Source organism: Elephas maximus, chromosome 19 (genome assembly GCF_024166365.1).
Source record: "Elephas maximus indicus isolate mEleMax1 chromosome 19, mEleMax1 primary haplotype, whole genome shotgun sequence".
NCBI classification, from domain to species: Eukaryota; Metazoa; Chordata; class Mammalia; order Proboscidea; family Elephantidae; genus Elephas; species Elephas maximus.
The window spans coordinates 12,195,941-12,220,339 of record NC_064837.1 but is presented as its reverse complement, the minus strand read 5'-3'; the positions used below and the strand labels follow the sequence as shown (position 1 = coordinate 12,220,339).

At 39.4% G+C, this 24,399-nt stretch overlaps 1 protein-coding gene and 1 pseudogene across 6 annotated transcripts in view; one reads left to right on the top strand and one right to left on the bottom strand.

Moving 5' to 3' along the window:
• Positions 1-24,399, bottom strand: part of MYH10 (myosin heavy chain 10) — a 163,261-nt gene that overhangs the window by 63,701 nt on the left and 75,161 nt on the right. For all 6 annotated transcript variants that reach the window (XM_049861492.1, XM_049861495.1, XM_049861490.1 and 3 more), the window contains 6 exons: positions 9,996-10,059; positions 9,289-9,387; positions 7,390-7,533; positions 7,047-7,142; positions 1,472-1,590; positions 594-746 (listed from right to left, as the gene is read on the bottom strand). In XM_049861492.1, the coding sequence (XP_049717449.1) occupies positions 594-746; positions 1,472-1,590; positions 7,047-7,142; positions 7,390-7,533; positions 9,289-9,387; positions 9,996-10,059 (675 nt within the window). The remainder of the gene's footprint in view (positions 1-593; positions 747-1,471; positions 1,591-7,046; positions 7,143-7,389; positions 7,534-9,288; positions 9,388-9,995; positions 10,060-24,399) is intronic.
• LOC126062555 (E3 ubiquitin-protein ligase RNF168-like) lies at positions 15,351-16,276 on the top strand (annotated as a pseudogene).

Below are 24,399 nucleotides of genomic sequence, written 5' to 3'. Positions count from 1 at the left end.
AAAACATATTAAAATGCATCATCAATTCATGTTGGTTGTATTTTCAGAATACAGATCATTATCTTTCCACGTTTCTCCACCTCACGCTGCTATTCCCCCCGCCGATTCTCTAGCCCAGCCACCATTATTTTGCCCCTGGTCTACTACAATGGCCCCCGCTTCATGGTCTTCCACTTCTACTTCTGCCCCATTACACTCCACGTTTCAACTACTCTCTCCCTTTGGTCAGCCATCCCTAGTCACAGTGGCTTTCTAACACACATAGGACTACTGGATTTGTTCTCTCTACACCAAGAAAACTTACAGGAGTCGGCTGCTTCTCATACTTCAAGTATGTCTAACTGATACCCCTGCAGAGAGGCCTTCCACAAACAGGCTGCCTAAAGTTGGCCTCCCCAAGTCTTTTTATCTCAGCATCTCATTTATATCCTCCAATTCACAAAGCTGTGAATTTAGTAGTGATTTGTGCCCCTGGTGCCCAGCACCGTATGTGGTATACAGTCGGCTTTAACTAAAATGTATGAAAAGTATAAACGGAAGGAAGGAAGGAAAGGAGGGAAGAGGGCACAAGAGAGGGATAAGGAAATGAATACCTCAAAAATTTCAAATCCGGCAATATCCAGGATTCCAATGAAAGACGCTCCCTGACGTTTGGTCCTATCTAGAGCTTTATTAATACGGTGAACAAGCCAGCGAAAGAGCCGCTCATAGGTAGCTTTTGCCAGTGCTTCTACTGCAAAATCTGCCTGTAATTAGACAACATCAACTGTTTATTTTGGATAGCATCTCAATAAGGCATTAACAGCTGTCATATGGAGTTTACTACTATACGGTACCCAAAAAGCCTGAAATAACATTTACTGCTTAATCACATCTCAATTTTACACAACAACAGAGGGTATTAATAGCCCAATTAAATGACACTGGGGATAATCAATTTAGGGGGTGGGTAAAGATGCTCAGTAAAAATAAACTCCTCGCAGGCCCCTGGGGTTCTGTGAAGTGTTTCTGCCCAGAGTAAACTCAGTCAGCCCACACTTTCTCACAGGAGAATCACTTTCCAGCCTTCCTGGCCAAAGCTAACCAATGTGTTTTTAAAGTAGTAGCACGATAAATGGGTAACTGAGATTCCAATATTCTTCTAAGTATCGCAGCCACCACAGGGACAGGGCAGCGGTGCCCCCCTCGACTGGACCAGCTCCTGAGGTACAGAGACTTGTCCTACTGATTATCAATCTATGTAGGGAAAACCGGAGAAGGTATTTCAAATTGACTTTTTTTTTTTTTTTAATTTAAATCTTTTAAAATTTTTCTGAAAACAAGTAAATATACTAGAGAAAATGGACTCAATTAGTACCAACAAATATCCACATAATAAAGTTTTTATTAATTTAGTTTCTTAAATGTCAATCAGAAGGTCAAGCGACCTCGACTTATCATTATAACAAATTAATATTAATATTAAACTTACTTGTTCTTTGGTCTGGGCCTTCTGCACGTAGTCTCGGCCGACCTTGATCCGAGGGGTAAGTATAGCCCGAGTGAACTCCATCACATTCATCCCGAGAAGATGGCACAGTTTCTGGGCAACTGAAGTTTAAGAGTCTGTTAGTCTCCTACAAACCAGGCTTCTACTTATGATCTACTCGTAACACACTCGATAGGAACTTTCAAAAACTTTAGTAATCCTTAAATTGTATTAAGAAATAAGCCAAATAAATGTCTTCCAAGTCAGACAAGTTTTAGGTCTGATGAAAAATACCTTTTCTTTCAAATAAGACGTTCATCCTTAGGTGATAAGAGATGGCTAGTCAGCATTTGCTTATTCTGGAGAGTTTAATGCAAATGCCTGAATCTTAGAACGTAAGGCAGAATGAGAAAAATGATGTTTAATACTGTTTAAACCATAAAATGAGTTTCTAAAACAACTTGGAACATGGATGAACCTGGAGGACATTATGCTGAGCGAAATAAGTCAATTACAAGAAAACAAATATTGTATGCTCTCGCTTTTATGAAATAATATGAACAAATAAACTAGTGGTTACCAGGGATTGGGGGGAGGGGATTCAGTATCTAGATAGTAGACACTTGTTATTTTGGGGGATGGGAAAGGTAACACCAAATGAGGGTAAACTGTGTACAGCTTAATGAAAGTAAACAATGTCACTAAAATGTACACAACAAAAAGGACCATTTGCTAATTATTATGGCATGTATAATTTTGAAATAATAGCAACAACAACCAAAAAATATGTGTGGGTATATGTGTATGTAGATACATGTATGTACAGGTGTCTATATATAGGCATATGCACGATGTTGTTGTTAGATGGCATCTGGTCCGTTCTGACACACAGCGACCTCAAAATCGTTATGTTTGAGCCCACTCTTGCAGCCACAGTGTCAGTCCATCTCATTGACGGTCTTCCTCTTTTTCGCTGACTCTCTACCAAGCATGATATCCTTCTCCAGGGACTGACCCCTCCTGATAGCATGTCCAAAGTATGTGAGATGCAGACTCACCATCCTTGCTTCTAAGGAACATTCTGGCTGTACTTCTTCCAAGACAGGTTTGTTCATCCTTTTGGCAGTCCACAGTGTATTCAATTTTCTTTGCCAACATTACAATTCAAAGGTGTCAATTCTTCTTCAGTCTTCCTTATTCATCATCCAGTTTTCATATGCATATGAGGCAACTGAAAACACCATGGCTTGAGAGTCAGGTGCACCTTGGTCTTCAGTGTGACATCTTCACTTTTTAACACTTTAAAGAGGTCTTTTGGGGCAGATTTGCCCAATGCAATGCATCCTGATTTCCTGATCGCTACTTCCATGGGTGTTGATTGTGGATCCAAGAAAAATGAAATCCTTGACAACTTCAATCTTTTCCCCATTTATCATGTTGGTGCTTATTGGTCCAGTTGTGAGGATTTTTGTTTTCTTTATGTTAAGGCATAATCCATACTGAAGGCTGCGGTCTGTCATCTTCATCAGTAAGTGCTTCAAGTCCTCTTCACTTTCAGCAAGCAAGGTTGTGTCATCTGCATAATGTAGGTTGCTAAAGGGTCTTCCTCCAATCCTAATGCCCCATTCTTCATACAGTCCAGGTTCTCAGATTATTTGCTCAGCATACAGACTGAATAGGTATGGTGAAAGGATACAACCCTGACACACACTGTTCTTGACTTTAAACCATGTAGTATCTATCCCCCTGTTCTGTCTAAATGACTGCCTCTTGATCTACATACAGGTTCCTCATGAGCACAATTGTTTGGGAATTCCCATTCTTCGCAATGTTACCCATAATTTCTTATGATCTGCACAGTCGAATGCCTTTGCACAGTCAATAAAGCACAGGTAAACATCCTTCTGGTATTCCCTGCTTTCACCAGGATCCATCTCACGTCAGCTGTATGTATTATGTACATACATGTATGAGTGTGCATATGCACGTACTCACATACACAACAAAGCACATAGGAAGCACAATTAAGACATAACCAAACACCTTGAGGGATTGGTTTCCTAGGTTTGAAGGGTTAGGACCATAGTCTCATGGGATAATTCAGTTAATTGGCATAATATAGTTCATAAAGTTTATGCATCTGGGGTCTTAAAAGCTTGTGAGTGGCCATCTAAGATACAACTGTTGGTCTCTCTTCATCCGGAGGAAAAGAGAAAGAAGGAAACCAAAGGCTCAGAGAAGAAAGTAGTCTATAGGACTAATAGTCTACACAAACCACAGCCTCATCTACCCTGAGACCAGACGAACTAGCTGGTGCCCGGCTAGCACTACTGATTGATCTGATCGGGGCCACAAGAGATGGACCCTGATAGAATGGGAGAAAAATGTGGAACAGAAGCTCAAATTCCTACAAAAAACAAACAAACAAAACAGACTTATTGGACCAGTCGAGACTACTGCATTCCCTGAGACTACTGCCCTGAGATATTCTTTAAACCTTGTACTGGAACTAGCCCTGAGGTCACCTTTTAGCTAAATAACAGATTGGCTCACAAAATAAAGAACATCATCTGTGAGTGGGATGCTCCTATGTGAGACCAAACTATCAACAATTACTTTAAAACAAAGACGAGAATGTAAGGAGGCAGGAAAACTGGATTAATGGAAATGTAATAACCAGAACAGAAATACTGAGAATGTTCAGGCATTGTGAAGAAAGTAACCAATGTCACTGAACAATCTGTGTTGAAATTATTGAATGGGAACCTAAACTGCCATGTAAACCGTCACCGAAAACACAATAAAAAATTATTAAAAAAAAATTGTTTAAATCATCATATTACCAGTGTAACTGGTCATGCTCATGTAATAACCCTAATAATATTATAGTAGGCAGGAGAACCTAAAAAGGTTTTTCAAAGATAATAACTTGATTACATGTCCACCATGAAGTGCTGAATAAACAGTCGCTAATTTTATGATACGGTTGATTGGTTCTTACCAGCATCAGGCACCCACCTCACCAGAAATTCACTGTCTAGTATCTTCAAGGTCCAACATCAAGCATACACAATTATTATAATTAAATTTTGATTAAGTGTTAAAACAGCAATAAAAACTCTGTAAGGGTAAGCACATATTAAATGAAATTAGAAGTATGACCTATCTAAGTTCTTACTTCAAAGACCTGCATCCTACCACCCTGACCCAGGGTCACTGGTAGGTTGCCAGTAAGTAGCCTGATCAGGGAGGAGATCAGGCAAAATGCAGAACAAGCCAAGGAGCACACAGACAAAGCAATAGAGGAATTTAAGATTATATAAGAGCACAATGACAAATTTAACAGGCTGCAAGAATCCAGAGAGAGACAGCGAACAGAAATTCAGAAGTGAAAAGTAAAATATCAGAATTAGACAACTCAACAGAAAGTCAAAGGAGCAGAATTGAGGCAATGGAAGTCAGAATTATTGAGATTGAAGATAAAGCACTTGACACCAACTTATTTGGGGAAAAATCAGACAAAAAAATTAAAAAAAAAAAAAATGAAGAAACCCTAAGAATTATGTGGGACACCATCAAGAGGAATAACCTATGAGTGACTGGAGTACCAGAACGGGGGGATAACAGAAAATACAGACAGAATGGGTAACAGAAAATACAGACAGAAGTGTTGAACATTTGTTGGCAGAAAACTTCCCTGATATCATGAAAGATGAGAAGATATCTATCCGAGAAGGTCATCGAACCCCACACAAGGTAGATCCCAAAAGAAAGTCATCAAGACATATTATAATCAAACTGCTGAAATCAAAGATAAAGAATTTTAAGAGCGACTAGGGATAAACGACTTGATGGCAATGTTTATTTTTAAGGGATAAACGAAAAGTCACCTACAAAGGACAGTCAATAAGACTATGCTTGGACTACTCAGCAGAAACCATACAGGCAAGAAAACAATGGAATGACATATATAAAGTCTTGAAGGAAAAAAATTGCCAGCCAAGAATTATATGCCCAGCAAAACTGTCTCTGAAATATGATGGTGAAATTAGGGCATTTCCAGATAAACAGAAGTTTAGAGAATCTGCAAAAACCAAACCAAAATTATAATACTAAAGGGAGTCCTCTGGTTAGAAAACAAATAACATCAAATAACAACCCTAGGACACAGGACAGAGCAACCAGACATAAACCCTGACACGGAAATCACAAAAATAAATCAAAGCTAAAACGCTGAAAATAAGGAAACAGGGACATCAATATATAAAAGATGACAACACTAAAACAAAAAAGAGGGACTAAAAAATGTAGTCACAGATCCTTCATATGGAGAGGAAATCAAGGTGATACAAAGAAATAAAAGTTTGATTTAAACTTAGAAAAATGTGAGTAAACATTAAGGTAACCACAAAGGAAACTAACAATCCTACACATCAAAATAAAACAGAAGAAAAACATAAAGACTCGGCAAATACAAAGGCAACAACAACGAAAAAGATGAAAAGAAAATACATAAAGAAAAATGACTCAGCACAGAAAATGGAACAAAGAAACTGTCAAACATACACACAAAAAGACATCAAAATGACGGCACTAAACCCATACCTATCCTCCTCCACCCACGGGCCATTTTAAGGTTTCAAAGCAAAGCTCACTAATACGTGTCTTGCTCTAAGGCTGGAACTGCCTGATTTTTAAGTCTCATTTACCACCACGAGAACAGCAGGGAGGCAGGCTCGTACGTCAATCATACTACTTGGGCTAAATGGTACATGTCATGGTCCTGGAAATCAAAAGCTCTAAGACAGTGGGCAAGGGCTTGGTCAGGAAAGAGAGATGAAGACACATCCCGAGAGGCACAGGTCCTTTAAAGCAGACATACCAAATTAAGTTGTTAACAAGCCTCAAATGGGTTACCAAAAGGACCTTTCAAGGGCAGAGACCTGGAGTCTACGCCAGCCTTCAGTGGCCATGGCGGACCATGGGTGCTTGTGCGCATCAAGATAACTTACTCAGGTAATCCAGCATCCCAGGTAATACGGAGAGTCCTTTTTTTTTTTTTTTTGCCTCCAGAGCATCAGAAGCAAACTGAGAGCTCACAAGGTCTACAAACACATTTTTTCAATTCAACTCTTGTTCCTGACTAGTTCACATTTTGGCCCATTTTCAACAATTAAAGACTGGCAGATTTCATATTAAAATCTACATTTCCATCTTCCCTTGAAAAATCAATTATAATGAGCAATGTTGGGCCTACACTCCTCGTGAAAATTGGCTACAGCTCAGCAGCTGCGGCTCCCCTTTCAGATGAGCCATGTGGTCTCCCGGGGCCCACATTCTCTCCAACAGCTACCACCTCCCCGACGCTGGGCAGAGGACCCACTGCCACTACACCCAGCCGCTTCTCTCGTTTACAGGCTCAGCCTGGCCCTAAGTAGGCATGTGGGGTTGCCTCTCTGCTCATAAGTCGCTTGGAAAATGCCTTAGGAGGGTATTTATGCTTGCACGGGAACATATGCGTGGGGAACATAATAACAGCCCGTCTAAACAGAGATAAAGCCAGTGTTCATCGGCTCACCTGTATTTTCTGGCATGGAAGCTTGATCGGTATTCCTCTCCTTTTTGAAAGAAATATTCCCAAACTGCAGCACTGAAGATACTACTTTAAGCATTGCTTTGTGTTGATACAAAGAAAAAAACAAAAATACTTTATCAGTATGTAGCAGCTATGTATCCTAAATTATTTTGTGCTAGAAATTAGATTCATAAAGCTCTTTAGTCAGGCGTGCCTCAGGGTTTCATAAAATTAGAGGTGGTTCTTACTAGCTTCTCAATTGTTTTTGAACTTAGGTTATTTACCCCAAATCTGTAAGGTTTCTGAAAAAGAGTAAGTATGAGAATCTTAGAGAAATCACACGTACACAGAATTTCTTCGTGAGAGAAGCCCATTATATGCATCGCTTCCATTGTCTCCTGGAAGTTATCTTTGTCTTGCTGTCCCGGAATAGGGATATAGCCATTGGAGAGAAACCTGTAGTTACTAAATCCCTCAAGGAGCAAATCAGCTAAAAGAAAATATAATGGAACAAAATTTAATAAACACTTATAAAACACACCCGCATTCAGTCTGTACTGGTGTCGCCACAGGAGAACGGTGCCTCACGTCCAACCCATCACCACCACACACTTTTTCTTTCTTTATGTTGTCACGTAAATACACAAACATAGACGACGTCCCATTGTCTACACCAATGAAAGAACATGATAATGCAAACAATGCAAAAACCTCAACGAGAGTTTGGGGACAGTGGTTTGTGTAACACTTACATTTGAAATTGTATCACTGGGAAGTAAATTCTCCAGATAACTGAGCTTTACTGTTTTCAAATTGAAATATTTTAGTCTTTTGAGGGAAACTTTTAAAGCCATATTCTACATTCCTATCTTAACAAGTAGTTTATAGCAAACATGACTGCGTCAACAAGAAGACTACCACGGACATAAGATAGAAACACAGATGTAGAAGGTGTAAAGCATGGGGCCGAGCAAGTTCTAAGCCCAATAAATGCCCTGAAACAGTTTGTGGTTAATTTACCTTTTATAGTTAGGTGCTACCTCTCTCCCCTGACAGAACGTGATAATAGACACCCCCACTGGCTCCGTGAACTTTAGGAACCAATGAATCAAAGACTACTTAACTTACTCTTTCAATAAATGTGCTCTTGAGAGCAGAAGGATGTTCTCAGGAGCGGCTAAATAGGGCTATTCATCCTTGTAAAAGAGGTTATAATATGCTTTCAGCTTTCTTTGTAAGTGGCTCTAACTCTCCTACAGAGAATTTCTGGGCATCACCCCATCACTCACCACCTATCTACATCACAGTACTTAACTTCTACTGAGCACTGCCTGCTTGCTTTTTCTCTCTCCTTCTCTTAGCACTCTGACCATGTTTTCCTGATTTCTTACTCCTCCAGAGTCATTGCAAGGCAGGAAGCCTGAGGGTTTTCTTCTCTTCAGCACCTCATATTGCATAATCTTGAATTTTTAATCTCTCACTGGCAGTTAATTTATTTGGCTGTTGCTTCCTTGCAGGTCTTTCTCTAATTAATTTTTGGGTTCAATGCTTTCACACATGCCTGCAGTTAGCAAAAGCCTAGACCGCAGATGAGAAAAGTATTACTGGGTATGTGTCTACTGTGATACCCAGATAGCATATAACCCACTGCTGTCGAGATAGCATATATACTAATGATACAGAAGCAACACTGAATTGAAGACTCAGAAGAAACTGGGAATTTGTGTATTTTCTCTTCTCACTCAGAAACTGATTCATGTGCTTTAGACCAGAGTTCTACTTTTCACCCTACCCAACCCCAAGCTTTCCGGTCTTTACAATTCATGCCAAAAACAAACAAAAAATACACACAGACCACACACTCTAATGGAAGTATCACATACACACATATACACGAACACAAATATTTATTTTACTTAATTTTATTACGTAAATTAATTTTTTTCTTAATTTTATATTTATAAATGTTGAGATAGAACTGGATAAAAATCTATGTTCATTTATCTTATAATTTAAAAACTCGCAAAAAGAAAAAAGTACAAAAGAGAATGTAACAACACCGATATACCTGCCACTCAAAGTATCTATTCCTCAACATGGAAGTTCATGCTTATGCTCTAACCAGTTAGGATTTCGATCTGTATGTGTAAAATTACTGTTCCTTGAAACCTCTCTCTTAAAAAAAAATTAGTATTAAAAAAGACATTCAAGTGAGTATAAAACAGTAAAGATCCTTGTGACTTACACTTCAGGTGTTCCCCTGCTCCAGACAACAACTGGTAAAAGATATGAAAAGTCCGCTCATCTTTTGCTTGACGAACAGCACGAGACTTTTCTAGAAGGTCTGAGCAAAGATGGTTTAAGGATTAAATAATTCAAAAGGAGGTCCTCTTTATACAAATTTAATTCATAAAACTTATTCTTTCTCTGATATGTATCAACTATGCTGCAAAGAACCAATATAAATGTTTGTACTTTGTAAGGGGGCAGGGAGGAGAACACACACGCACCGGACTGGAAGGGAACTTACAGATTGCTGGGTGCTTCCCCACTCCGCCTCAACCCCAACTGGGCAGATTTACATTCAGGGAACACAGCACTCCAGCTGAACTGTCAGAAGCTATTAAAAATGAAGTACAGCTGCTTAAGGCAGGAGAAGGCTTATAATATCAGAATTATCATCAGAATTTTACAAATAAGAAAACCAAGACACAAAAGAAATAACTGAATCAAAATAACACAGCTAGAAGGTGGTAGGGCTAAAACTAAAAACTTAGTCCGACTCCCGAACGTATGTGCTATGAGTCACCTTACACTCATCGCTCTATCATTTGGCTAATGGGAGGGCTATCACCTGTCACAGGCGGTCGCTGAGAGGATTTAGGACGATTAAATCTTCTCTATTTTGGATTATGCTATTATCATAATATACGTGTACAGCAAAAAGGATACATGTTTCAATGTTGGCCCCAACGATATAACCAGTTACATCAAAGTTGATCCGAATAAACTTGCCCTGAAAATAAATTAAAAACAGAAAATTAAAAATAAGGACAAAGAGGATCCAAACACTATAAGATAACAAAACAATGTGCCATGTGTGAATTAGTTACAAAAATGGACCTTATATATGGTCTCAAAAAAAAAAAAAAAAAAAAAAAGCCCCAATACATTTCAAAAAAAGCAGCAATAGGCTAGATCACATCCCGGAATTATACCGCAATAAAATTAGGAATTATTAATGAAAGAAAATTGATGAAATGCCAATCATTTAAAACTTTTAAAAAGCTCTTTTAAACAATCTAATAAAAGAAAATAGTGATTATTTCATAACTCATTTTATACAGTTATCATAGCACTGATACAAAATTGGCAAAAATAGCACAAAAACGAAAGGCTAAATAAAAGCAAATATGATTATGTCTCACCTATAAATGTAGATTAGAAAAAGGCCAAATAAAACACAGAATGGCTGCACAACCTGAAGAATGCAACCAATGTCACTGAACTGTACATGCAGAAATTGTTGGATTATTGTATTTTCTGCTGTGTATATTTTCAAAAGCAACAACAGATCATAGACTTAAATGTATCAACTATAAAACTTCTAGAAGAAAACAGAAGACACTCCTTGTGACTTTAGGTTAGACAAAGGTTTCTTAGAATGCAAAAACATGAATCATAAAACAAAAAGCTAACTGGATGTCATCAAAATTTTAAAAATTCTGCTCTTCAAAAGCTACTGTAAAGAAAACAAAAAGACAAGCCACAAGCTGAATTAAATATTTATAGAAACATATATCTGATGAAGGACTTGTATGCAGAATATATAAAAACTTTCACAACTTAAGTCACATAAACCACCCAGTTTTTTAAAAAAAGGGTGAAAGACATGATTAGACACTTCACCTAAGAAAATATGAGAGGTTAATAAAGCACATGAAAGATGGAAATTAAAATGGAGACACTAAGATACCGCTAGAATGGCTACAATTTAAGAAAAACAGGCGAGTGAGGATGCGGAACAACTAGAGCTCTCTCTCTCGTAGACTGCTGCTGAGGCTACAAAGGGGCGCTTCTGGACAGGGTCGCCAACTTCTCATCGAGTTCACTGTGCGCTGACCACACGACCCTGCAATCCCACTCCTAAGGGTGTACTTAAGTGGCAGCTCCTAATTTTGTCAAAGAAATTAAGGCCTTCTCTTTTGCACCATAATTGCAAAGCACTTTAATTTTTAGATTTGCAAACACCAGTTAGAATGATCGGTCTAATAAATTTTTCCATTTCTACATCATCTGTTTCTTTTCCAAAACTTTTGTATACCCATCTGCCTCCAGCATTTGTCCACTTACAAACCATATCAGATAAACTCTGGTACACCAAACATCAGACCAGGTGAAAGAAGACTATCACATGTCCTCGTAGTAAAATTGACGGTCCAGGTTCCTGCTGCAAAATACTTTGTGAGCGAGTCCTTCCTACTGAATGACTAACTGGATGCTAATGCCACAATTTCTTTTTGTCCTTAGAAATAACTTTTTATTTTTACTGTACCTTTTTGTGTTTTGTTTTAGTTGAAGGTTTACAGAACAAACTAGTTTCTCATTAAACAGTTAGTACACAGAGCTTTATGACATTGGTTAACAACCTCACGACATGTCAACACTCTCCCTTCTCCATCACCTTGGGTTCCCTATTACCAGCCTTCCTGGCCCTCCTGCCTCCTAGTCCTTGTCCCTGGGCTGTTGTGCCCCTTTGGTCTTGTTTTGTTTTATGGGTCTGTGTAATCTTTGACTGAAGGGTGAATCTCAGGAGTGACCTTCATTACTGAGCTAAAAGGGTGTCTGGGGGCCATATTCTCAGGGATTCTCTGGTCTCTGTCAGGCCAGTAAGTCTGGTCTTTTTTCGTGAGTTAGAATTTTGTTCTACATTTTTCTCAAGCTCTGTCTGGGACCTTCTATTGTGATCTCTGTCAGAGCAGTCAGTGGTGGTAGCTGGGCACCGTCTAGCTGTACTAGACTCAGTCTGGTGGAGGCTGTGGTAGATGTGGTCCACTAGTCCTTTGGACTCATCTTTCCCTTGAGAAATGCCTTGTTTTTGAGTCTGAGAAAATTCTAGGCTATCAGCTGAAGACTCAGTCTGAAATTTTGCTTATAGGATCAATTTTACTGTCATTATTAGTCCACAGTGCTGCTGTCTCTGTGCATTTATCTTCTGATTTGTCTAATATTTGTGAAATGTTTTCCTTTGTGAATTTTCTTTTCTTTGCCATTATGGGCAGAAAATGAAAACCTAACTTTTCAACTATGTTCACTAAAAGCTAAACGTAGACTACAAAGATGGTGTTTCAAGACTTCTTTCATACCTTCCTGAAAGATAATACACCAATACTTTGGGCAATACAATACTGTGGCCTCTTTTTAGGCAATTTCATCATTCTTACCCTTTTTTTTTTTTTTGAGGTATGAGAGAGAGAAAAAAAAAATGATAAGTGATGAAATAATTTCTAGAATGATGAAACAGAAAACGTTTCAAGATACAGAGAAAAAAGACCACTAACATCCCGTAATCTACATCAGATTTATAAAGGGGCCCAATGGACATAAATGGTAATTACAAGAGAATGAGTTTTACTCTACTTAAAAAATAAGTAAATTTTATCTTTGGAAGACCTCTAAGGATGAATAAAATTTTAAAAACAGGTAGAACTGCTCAAAAAAGAAACTCAAAATCTAGTCAGGTCCTGATGTTATGTTGTTATATGCTGTCGAGTTGATTCTGACTCACTGTGACACTGTATGACCGAGTAGAACTGCCCAATAGGGTTTCCTAGACTGTAATCTTTTCAGGAGCAGATAACCAGGTCTTTTCTCCCCCTACCACTGAGTGGGTTTGAACTGCCAACCTTTCAGTTAGCAGCCAAGTGCTTAACCATTGCACCACCAGGGCTCCTTCCGGATGTTATACTGAGGATTAAAGTTCTTTCTAAGTTTTAAACAGCTGTATTACCTATGCGATACCTCACTGATTAATAAAAATTGCTGTTTGACGAGACAGAAGTCAGAAGACAACGTTAGTACTTCAAAGCTGCGATGGGTGCGCTGTCAGCGTAACTACCTAAGCAAACATGTCCTCAAACTTCTCATTTTAACGCTGCAGAAAGGTTAATCCAAATCATATGGCATCACCTCCTACAAACGGAATTCTTCACTCACAAAAGTTTGTTACACCCAGTAATACCAACTTTCAGCTTTCAAAGCACATTAACTTCTTTACTACGTATCCAACGGTGTTCAGTTAAACCTTCAGCTCTATGCTGCTTCTTGTTCCCGTCTCTTTATCACCTCAGGTAAACCAGAAGTTCAAAATTCATCAGACAAAAGAAATTCTTTGGGCAACAAAGCCAAGTTATTATACTGACAGCTCTGAAATACAAAACTGAACGTTATCCATCTTATATTCAGTGATTTTATTTTTCTGTACTTCAAGGGAGATTATAATACAGAAAAGGAAGTTAATTTAAACCGGGCAGAGATTGAAGAAAACTAAGAATTTGGCCTTCTGAACTGGTAACCTAAAAAGAAATGTCCCAAATAATTTAAACACGTGGTCACTTACCTGTATAGATAAGCAAAGTCACCACTGCCACTCCCGTCGAGTCGATTCCGACTCGTAGTGACCCCATAGAACAGAGCAGAACTGCCCGAGAGAGTATTCAAGGAGCGCCTGGTGGAATCGAACCACTGACCCTTTTGTTAACAGCCGTAGCACTTAACCACTACGCCCTCACCAACATGCGGTCAACTAATTTCCTCATTAGTTCCCTAGCCAGGTTTCCTGCTCATAACTGGGGCGAGAGGTGCTCTGACCATTACAGCTAGTGCCAACAAAATAACTTTTGGCTAAATGAAAAGGGACAGGCAAACAGTAATGAAAGACGGGGGTACGATGAAGAAAGGGATGGAGACGTAGAGTCCTACAGTATGGGGAGAAGGTAGAATGGATTTGGGGTATTCTACCCCACCTCTACATCTGTGGAAAGAGATGATGGAAAAGCTCAATATCATCAGGACCGAGGGACTGGGCAGCGTTTCGTTCTGTTGTGCACAGGGTCGCTATGAGTCGGAACCGACTCGACGGCACCTAACAACGTAAGAACAACAACAACGCCACCTCTGCTTCTTCTAGACATACCCAAAAGAAGCCAGTATCTCTGGAAACAACATATTCAGTAATTAATGAATATTAGTTATTATTTATAAGCCAAAGCTCTAAAGTTTATTCTATTTTGTAAATAATTAGCAAAAGTCAGATACTTTACAAGATATATCCAAGCACTTTGACAATAACAACATAAAATAAAATTTCAGAACCCAAAAGAAAGACATAACTAAATATCCCCAAATATTCTAGGATTTAAATATCTCCATTCATATTGGAGTTTTAATTCTTCTAAGAAGCAGGTGCTGGGATACACACCATGCTTCAGTGTTAGAGAGCCAACTAATAACTCACTTCCAAGGGCATGAGTCCACTTTTATGAACAAGAAAAACAAAAGAGATGTCCGGAGCTAAGACAGAGCACCCTCACCTGTTGATGACTATCAGCCAGTTCGTCTACTAAGTATACCTGGGGAACTGAGAAAAGACTATGAAGAGGAGATACGGAAGGTGGAGGCAGAGCGACGAGCCAATGAAGAAGAAGAAAACAAAGCCAGTGAAGACTCTATACAGAGATTACTGGCAGAGGAAGCAGAAAAAAGGCAAAGAATGATGGAAGAACAACCGAAGAGTGATGAAGAACTGGCGAGAAAACTAAGCGTTAATATTAACAATTTCTGTGAGAGCAGTACCTCAGCTTCTCCCTTGAATTCCAAAAAAAGTCTGATTCAGTCACAATCAGGTCACAAAAGAAAAGTAAGAACCATCAAAGAAACACTGGAGCTATTCAGAAGTATTTGTCACCTAAATCTCAGTTTGGGTCAGCAACACAATCTGAAGTTGTACAAGAAGACAGGAAAGGCTCTGTGTTAAAGGAAATTGACAGCAGAGATTTGACAAGCCCTATGATGGCGAGACTGCATCTTACACACTTTGGACATGTTGTCAGAAGGATCAGTCCCTGGAGAAGGACAACATGCTTCGCAAAGTACAGAGTCAGCGGAAAAGAGGAAGGCCCTCAACGAGGTGGACTGGCACAGTGGCTGCAACAGTGAGCTCAAGGATGGCGCAGGGCTGGACGGTGTTTCATTGTGTTGTACACAGGGTTGCTTGGACTCGGAACCGACTCGACAGCAGCTAACAACATGTGGCAAGACACAGAAATTGAAGAAGATATGCCAATACTTTCTCCACAAATTTGCCTTGAGATTGAAGAACAGGGTGCAAAGTCTTCAGAAGAGTGACCTATGCCTCAGTTAAGTGCCTATGGTTCAGAATGATGCCTTCAAGGAGAAGTCAAACCAAGACCTACCAACCATGATAAAGAGTTATGTATTGTAAATCTTGAGGAATCTACAGAGTCCCTTACCCTAGAGAAGTTGCAGTTAAGCCTCATGGCAAAACAGAGAGTAGGCTCAATATACCTGATACGACAGAGATAACTGGAAACAGCACAGTGAAGACAGAAAATGAAGAGACTAGCCAACTCATCAGTAGTAATATTTCCAAAAGAAAAAGCCAGGAATCTTCCTCTGAAGCAGTCAAGGATCCATGCTTTTCTGCAAAAAGAAGGAAAATATTCCCCCAAACTTCCTTAGACCAAGAGGAAACAGAAATCAGCTTTACCCAGAAACTGACAGAGCGGGAACATCTACTTTTTGAGAGACATAAACAAGAACAGGACAGATTATTAGCATTACAACTTCAGAAAGAGGTGGATAAAAAGAACAAATGAAGCCAAACTGTCAAAAAGGATCCCCATGTGAATATGAGTTAAGAGCTACACCCTTTTCTCCAGAGAAATTACTGAAGGGACAGAAGAGTAATGCCAAAGACAGGAACTTCAAGAGACAAACCGATACAGAACATTTAAAATCCTGGAGAGGCTCAGAGGATGAAAAACGGCAACCTTCTTTAAGATCCAGTTGAAACATTCAGTTACTGTTAACGGAAAAAAAGGTGCCAATATTCTACTAGAGGTCGTTCTAATGTATCTAAAAGTGCCCACTCCCTACAGCCTAGTAATTCACAGAGAAGTGTTTTTCAAATGTTTCAGAGATACAGAAAGTAATGCGTGGGTAAAGGGTGTGTTTTGGGATCTAGTAAAGCCGGAGAGTGAAGCTCCTTTTTTTTTTTTTTTTTAATATATATTATAGAATCTCTTTAGGGATAAGTTTTCTCTGTGGGTGGGTCCTTAGTTAAAGGACTCTGTGATTACACAGGAAGAATATACCAACGTGTTTCTGCAAAGCTCAGTGATTAGCAAGGGTCCCGATCCTTTCCATTATTAATAACTATGGGGTACTACGGTTGACAATCCTTATAGATATAAAAATGCTTTTGCCAACTCCAAGAAATCTACAAGTGCCATTCTCTTTCCAAAAAATGCACGTTGATGGCCTTTGGTTACCTTTTTGTCATGACTAGTAATGAGAGGAAACCCTGGTGGCATAGTGGTTAAGTTCTACAGCTGCTAACCAAGAGGCTGGCAGTTCAAATCCATCAGGTGCTCCTTGGAAACTCTATGGGGCAGTTCTACTCTGTCCTATAGGGTCGCTATGAGTCGGAATCGACTTGACGACAGTAGGTTTGGTTTTCGGTTTAGTAATCAAAGCAAGACTATGCTATACTAAGTAGTTAAGGAACCCAAGCAGGGCTTAAAACAAGTTTTCTTGCTATGTTCCCATAAATCTACAAAGCAACTGAACTGCATCTTCAATCACACTAAAGTAACCTAACTTTCATCTCCACTTTAATTTTAAGCATTAAAGCATTTTCTTTGACTTAGAATGTATTAGGATCAATGTCAAACCAGAAAATCAGGATCTTCTGGAAAAGTGGAAATTAGCTTTCACAAAAAGCAAACCAGACTCTTGATGCAAAGGAGTTAAGAGTTGGGGTGAGGCTGGGTGGGGTAGGTTGCAGTCTCCCTTGTCCTTTGTTTGCTGAAAGGATTTAAGTTTTTACAGCTTTTCACACAATAGTGTCTGGTGTGAAAATCAAAATTAGTTACTACTTAATTAGTTGAATTTTTGAAAATTGACATTTCTGTTAACCTTCTGTTCCAGGAAAGCCGGTATTGTACTGAGAGAGGTATATTACAACACCCTGTGTTGGGAAACCTGTGACGTAACCATGTGCTTATTTCCTTATATTATCATTTGTATTGATACTGACTTTTGTTTGTGTTTATGGATAAAAATAGAAAGTATAATACTTTGGTGTTACCCTGTCTTACCCCTAAAAGTTGTCAGAAGGCAGTGATTTCATTTTGGGAAATTTAAAAGAGACTGTTAACGCTTTTGTCTCATTAATATGAACAACTTTTGCAAACCAATAGCGGCCTTCACAGCATTTCTGCTGACGTCTACTTAGCCGTCTATTTACTAGAAAAATAAAATTTCCTAGAGCTAATTCTAGCTTAAATTTGTCGATCTTTTTATACATTGTTAAGCATTTTCCCTTCAAATTTTGTAACTGAAATTCTCTTAATCTTTGCATACTTGATAGAATTTGCTTCAATATTGATTGGGTAATTATGGATGGAATTCTAATGCTAATTTAAAATTTTGTTTGCTCTGTCTCAAAAAAACAATAAATAAAAAAGTGATTGCCCTCTAAATATTGTAGTGGAATGAAGTTTAGTCAGAAACTTAAAAACCAAATTTGTCTAAAATGAACTAGAATCTTTTTATTCTCATCAAGCCAATATTTTTCTAAGAGCAACTTCACTTTATGTTTTAGGGTAGACATTGTTGGTACTCTTGAAATTAAAAATTATCTAATTAAATCTTCCTGGAATAGTCTGTGACCAAGAAGGGGGAAAAACAGCCTAAGGTGTAATATATTTAGAATTTAGGTATTTAACCACTTACTTGTCTATGAAGAAGTCTTCCTGGCTAAAGTTGGTTTTAAGGTAAATTTTAATTTCTCTATTAGCCTTTTTGCTATCCCTACCAAATATGCCTTTTTGCAAGAAAATAATGAATGTTTCTATCAGTCCAAAAAAAAGAAAGAAGGAAAAAAAGAAAAAATCTTGGAAGGATATATAACAAAATACCAAAAGCGCATATCTCTTGTAGTGAAATCAAAAGTAACTTTTCCTTCTTCCGTGGGGGAAGTAAGAGAGGAATAAAATCTATCAACCGAAAGGCTTTCCCTTCACGTATATACTAAGCACTCTTACAGAATTACACAATGTTTTTAATTAAAACACAAATCAAGACTAAAATGAAAAACAAGCAACAAATTTTATTTTTAAGTTGGTCCTCTACCTTTTAAACATTATGTGAAGAAATCTATGCTGAAAGTGCTCATTCCATAATTGATTTCCACATAGATTAGATTACGGTACTTAGTGCTTAACAAGAATTTCACCAATAAAAACAAAACCAAAAAACATGACAAGGATATTATGTATTGACTATAAACCTGTTGCCGTCGAGTCTATTCCGACTCATAGCGACCCTATAGGAGAGAGCAGAACTGCCCCACAGAGTTCCCAAGGAGCACCTGGTGGATTCAAACTGCTGACCTTTTGGTTAGCAGCTGTAGCTCTTAACCACTACACTACCAGGGTTTCCATGTATTAACTATAGAGCTGTCTATTTTGATGCCAGACACATGTTGTGTACCAACCTGTGGACAACTGAGCCTACCTACTTATTTTAAGAGTTTTGAACACCAAGGACAACTAGAGAGCCGAAGGCTGATTCCTATGAGGCGGAGGTCAGACATACCTCCTCCTCCTCTCTCTGCCATCTTTACCAATTTGACACTAATCGTCCCTCCCATGGCATTCTACTTCTCCATTGGGTTCGATAATTCGTTGCAATGGCTACAAAGAATTCACAGACAATACTCACAATTTTTACGGGCTTATCAGGGAAGTAACAGGTTATAATTCAGGATCAGGAAGAACTCAGGATACAGTTCTTCCATCAAGACAGCCTCTTCTCAGCCGTGCCTGCAGCCCTGCTAGGGCAAGTGTTAAAAAGCTCTTTAGCTCTGTCAGTAAGTGCCTGGAGGTACCCTACTCTTCCAGTAAGCTTTGGCTCAAAGGCGCTCAGCTCTCTGGCTCCATGGGTCAGTAAGCCTAGCTCTGCCAACAAGTGCCCGGATGTACACCACTCCGCCAGGAAGCCTCCTGCCTGAAGGCACTCAGCTCTCTCACTCCGTAAGTTGGCACACTCACTGTAACTGCCTTGCTCTGTGGGCCAGGAAGCCTACGGTGCCGTCTTGCGTTGATCTGGTTCTGCTGCGCTTGCAGCTGCTTTTTGCTGTCTTTTGCCATCTCCAGTGTTACAGCTGTTTCCTGGGTCTGAGATGTTCTCAGTGCAGGGACCCCAGGTCCAAAGGTCATGCTCTGCTCCTGGCTCTTCTTTCTAAGTGGTAGCAAGGTCACTCCCTGGCTCTGGGATTGGCTCTTTTCTAAGCCAGTGGGACATGAAAATTGACCAATCCCCTCGTTAGGGTTCCATACACCTTATCTGCATGGTCTCCCTTCACACACGGGTTCCATGCACCTTATCTGCATTCTTAGCAAGCTGTCCAATCCCCTTGGTGGGACACAAACACTGTATTTGCATAGTCCCACCCAATCATTTTGTGGGAGTTACAAAGACTACATGAAGAAGAGACATTAAATAATTCACTGTTCTGCACTTGGCTTCAGAATTTTGTTATTTCTGAATTGACATGGGTTTTCTGGAACTTTGTCTGGGTGGTTCATGATGTATCTGCAGTAATTAGTTAGCAACTTAATAACTGGGGCAACACAGGCTTGTTTCCTACTCAAATTATTTTTCCCCTTCTAATTTCATATTTAAGGAGCCCTGGTGGTGCAGTGCAAACCCTGGTGGTGTAGCGGATAAGAGCTAGGGCTGCTAACCGAAAGGTTGGCAGTTCAAATTCACCGGGCACTCTTTGGAAACTCCATGGGACAGTTCTACTGTGTCCTATAGCATTGGATGGGTTGAATTGGCTTGACAGCAAACGGGTTTAATTTTTTTTTTTGGTGGTGCAGCGCTTAAATGCTCACTGGCAAACTAAAAGGTTGGTGGTTCAAAACCACCGGCTGCTCCGTGGGAGGAGGATGTGGCAGTCTGCTTCCGTAAAGATTACAGCCTTGGAAACCCTATGGGGCAGTTCTACTCTGTCCTACAGGGTAGCTGTAAGTTGGAATCAACACAACAGCACAACAACAACCTGGTGTTTAAAGTCATGCGGTCTGTAATTCACTTTGAAACACTTCAGCACAGATTCTGTACTATATGCCTGTATTAGTTTAGTTTTCGTCTAAAGTCTGGAGGCAGCTATTCACCCTAAGTCGGAAAACACATTCTGAGAGTAATCAGCTAGCACTTAGGCCAGGTACCAGAGCTGGCTACTTGAAGTGCTTTGCTATCCTAATCTCCAAACTACACCGAAGACTTTGTTAATTAGTACAATGAGTTTTTGACAGTGAAATAAGTGGCCTGTTAATTAATATTATGGATATTAGAAATCATTTGGGTAAAATGAATGGAAGTTTAAGATACATGGACTAATGGCTGTTGCTCCTGTTAGTCGCCATTGAGTCAACTCTAACTCATGGTGACCCTGCGTATAAAAGAACAGAATGTTGGCACATGCTGTACCATCTTCATGATCGTTGGTATGTTTGAGTATATTGTTGTAGCTAATGTGTGGATCCAACCCATTAGGAATATTATAGAGACACTCCCTGCTTGGTGTGAACACGGTGCTGAGAATCTAGCTGTGCAGGAGGCTGTGCTGCTGGGAACGCCCCTCCCCAGGCTTTCGTCCCATGTGGTTCTGTGTGCAGCCACTGCTCTGGAGGATGCTGGCTGCCTGTGTGACCCCATCCTGCCTCTGGACACTGTCACATCTGCCTCAGCAAGCCTTTCAGGAAAAGGTACCTAAACAGACAATAGGGACTGCACCCAACTTACAAGATGGTCTTTGGTGCCTATTTGCTGATAAATACACGTGAGGGTACAGAATTATGACTTCCTTTCATTGTAATGTGGGAGTCAAGCTGTAGGGAAAAGGCTTAGTGCTTTTGCCTAGCTCAAACAACGGGAAGCTGGTTATCCACCAAAAGGAACAAAATAATTGGGAATTGCCAAATTGGCTCAAGTCCATTTGCTGGGAAGAAAAAAATGGATTTGTGCAAATAACAGAAAGTGATTCTTACTACAACTTTGTGAGAGAAGGAATACCTGCTGATATAAACAATCATTTTGAAATTGAAGCCCCTGTTTTTAAGTTACATTACAGGAGATTCATTTTACATACATCTTCTCCATCTGGAATGCATTTTACTTCTCCATAAACAGAGAACCAGACTACCTGTGAACGATTATTTTCATAAGGGTAATGCTCTCCTAAAGAATCCCCCTGAATACAAACTATATGCTAGTATCTTTGAAAGAAAAGATATCCTTCAGGAAATTGGTCGTCTATATCAGATCAGAGAAACAGAACCAAATGGATTCCAAAGCTTATGAAGTTTACAGTTTCAAATACTTTCACAGTAAGCATGTCGCTTGCAAATGACTGCTTGAAATTTTGCTGTATACACAAATGATTTTTTTTTTAAAAAACACCACGTTACTCTTGATATACGAAACCAATTCCAACCCAAAGCCTGGCCTACCTACGGGGCCACTGTCTCCCACACATCTGTCCATGCTTCTAAAATCAGCGCATGCATACTTGGAGGTCTGGCACGTGGAATGCCTTCCCTGGGCTCAACTGTACCTCACAGCATGTTCTGGAAAACAGTAAACTTCAAACCAAATGAGAGTGGGCTCTACAAGGACAGGGACTCTGTTTGTCCACTCATCTATTTCCAAGGCCTAGAAGACTATCTGGCACTTGGTAGGCAACCACATTTTAACTAAATAAATTCCATCAATATGCCCACTGTGTACTTACACGTGCACGGCACAGTGTGAGGAACGAAGGATACAAAAGGAACAAGCCAGGCAAGGTTTCTACTATCAAAGCACTTATATCTTAGCAGAAGAGCAAGATAACAGATAAGAAAAGTCATTAACTATGCCCTGTGGTAAGTATTTGAGGGAAACAAATAGGACACTGTGACAGGGAACAACAGGAGAAAACCTCCCCAGATAGGGAGGGCTTTAGATTAACTTGGGTGGCAGGCAGAAGAGGGAGAAAGCAGATGTGAAATACATTCGGCCCTTCGTATCCACAGATTCAACCAATTTCTGATGGAAAATACTCGGGAAAAAAAAAAGTTCCAAAAAGCAAAATTTGAATTTGCTGTGCACCAAGAACTATGCGAAAACCACTTGGATGAAGCGATATGTAGGCATATGCTGCTGTAGCCTCCTGCCATCTCACAGATCCTCAGTCTCTCCAGCAGTCATTTGAGCCTTGTTCGTCTTGAGTCGTCTTTATTCCCTGAACAATACAGTACTGTACAACAAATATTTATATAGCATTTACACTGTATTAGGTACTATAAGTAATCCAGAGATGATTTAAAGTATAGAGGGGGATGTGCGTAGGTTATACGCAAATACTACGCCATTTTATACAAGGGACTTGAGCGTTCTCGGATTTTGGTATGGGGGGTAACCTGGAAGTGATCCCCCTTGGATACCACTCCCAACCTGGTTATGGGCCATGAGAAAAAGGCTGAATCAAGGATAATCCCTACGTGTTTTTCTAGGCTTTAGTTATTTTGTTTAAAGCTTTAGAACTGGGTGATTTGATGGTGCTGATTATTGATATTATTGAGATAAGACTTAAAAGAACAAAGGAAAACAAAAAAAATCCCATTTGAAATATGTTAAATCTATTAGACATCTAAACGAAGTTATCAAGTAAGCAACACAGTGCCTGGCAAAGAATAGGTGCTTAATAAATAATTAATGGAAATGTACAACAGATCAAAAATCAAAATTTTATAAAAGTTAATTAAAAAATGAGCCTATGCTGGTTACTTTCTAATCCTTCTGAGAACCAAAATGTTGGCAACACCTGAAGAGAACTATTAAAGGATATTTTAACTGTCTTAGTCATCAAGTGTTGCTATAACAGAAATACCACAAGTGGATGGCTTTAACAAACAGAAATTTATTCTCTCACAGTCTAGGAGGCTAGAAGGTCTGAATTCAGGTGAATCAGCTCGAGGGGAAGGCTTTCTCTCTCCGTTGGCTCTGGAGGAAGGTCCTTGTCACCAGTCTTCCCTGGTCTAGGAGCTTCTCAGCACAGGAACCTCGAGTCCAAAGGACATCTCTGCTCCCAGCACTGCTTTCTTGGTGGTATGAAGCCCCCATGTCTCTCTGCTCGCTTCTCTCTTTTATATCTCAGAAGAGATTGGCTCAAGGCAAATCCAATCTTGTAGACTGAGTCCTGCCTCATTAACATACCTGCCACTAGTCCCATCTCATCAGCATCATAGAGATAGGATTTACAACACATAGGAAAATCACATCAGATTACAAAATGGTGGAAAATCACACAAGACTGGAATTATGGCCCAACCAACTTGACAGATATTTTCGGGGGATACAATTCAATCCATGACAGGAACTACTTACTTGCTTAAATCAACTACTTATTTTAGTATTGTGTAGCTAATACTTTATAGTAATAGTAGCTAGCTATTAAATTATTTCTAAAAGTGAATTAAAAAAAATACTCTACATATCAATATAAAGTTGTTTTTTCAAGAATCAAAGCCCAAAGTCAGCAATTTAGAAGTACCTTTGTTTCTTGGTTGAATGAAAAACTAAGTCTATTCAAGTTCCTCTTCCTATGAACTGCTTCAAGCAAGCCAGAAAACAATTTAGGAAATTTTTCCTACCAGTAAAATGTAAAATAAGTTTCTACCAGAATTATTTATATCGACCTTTATAATAAAAAAACCCATTGCTGTCAAGTCGATTCTGACTCATAATGACTCTACAGGACAGAGTAAAACTGCCCCATAGAGTTTTCGAGGAGCGCCTGGTAGATTCAAAACGCTGACCTTTTGGTTAGCAGCCATAGCACTTAACCACTACACCACCAGAGTTTCCAACCTTTGTAATAGGATGTCTAAATAAAAAGCATTAAGGGGGCTCGTATTACCTAGCAAATACATTTTAGAAAATGACTACCTTAATGTGGACTACAGTTTAAAGGAACAATCTGGAGAAGGACTTCTCGAGCTCG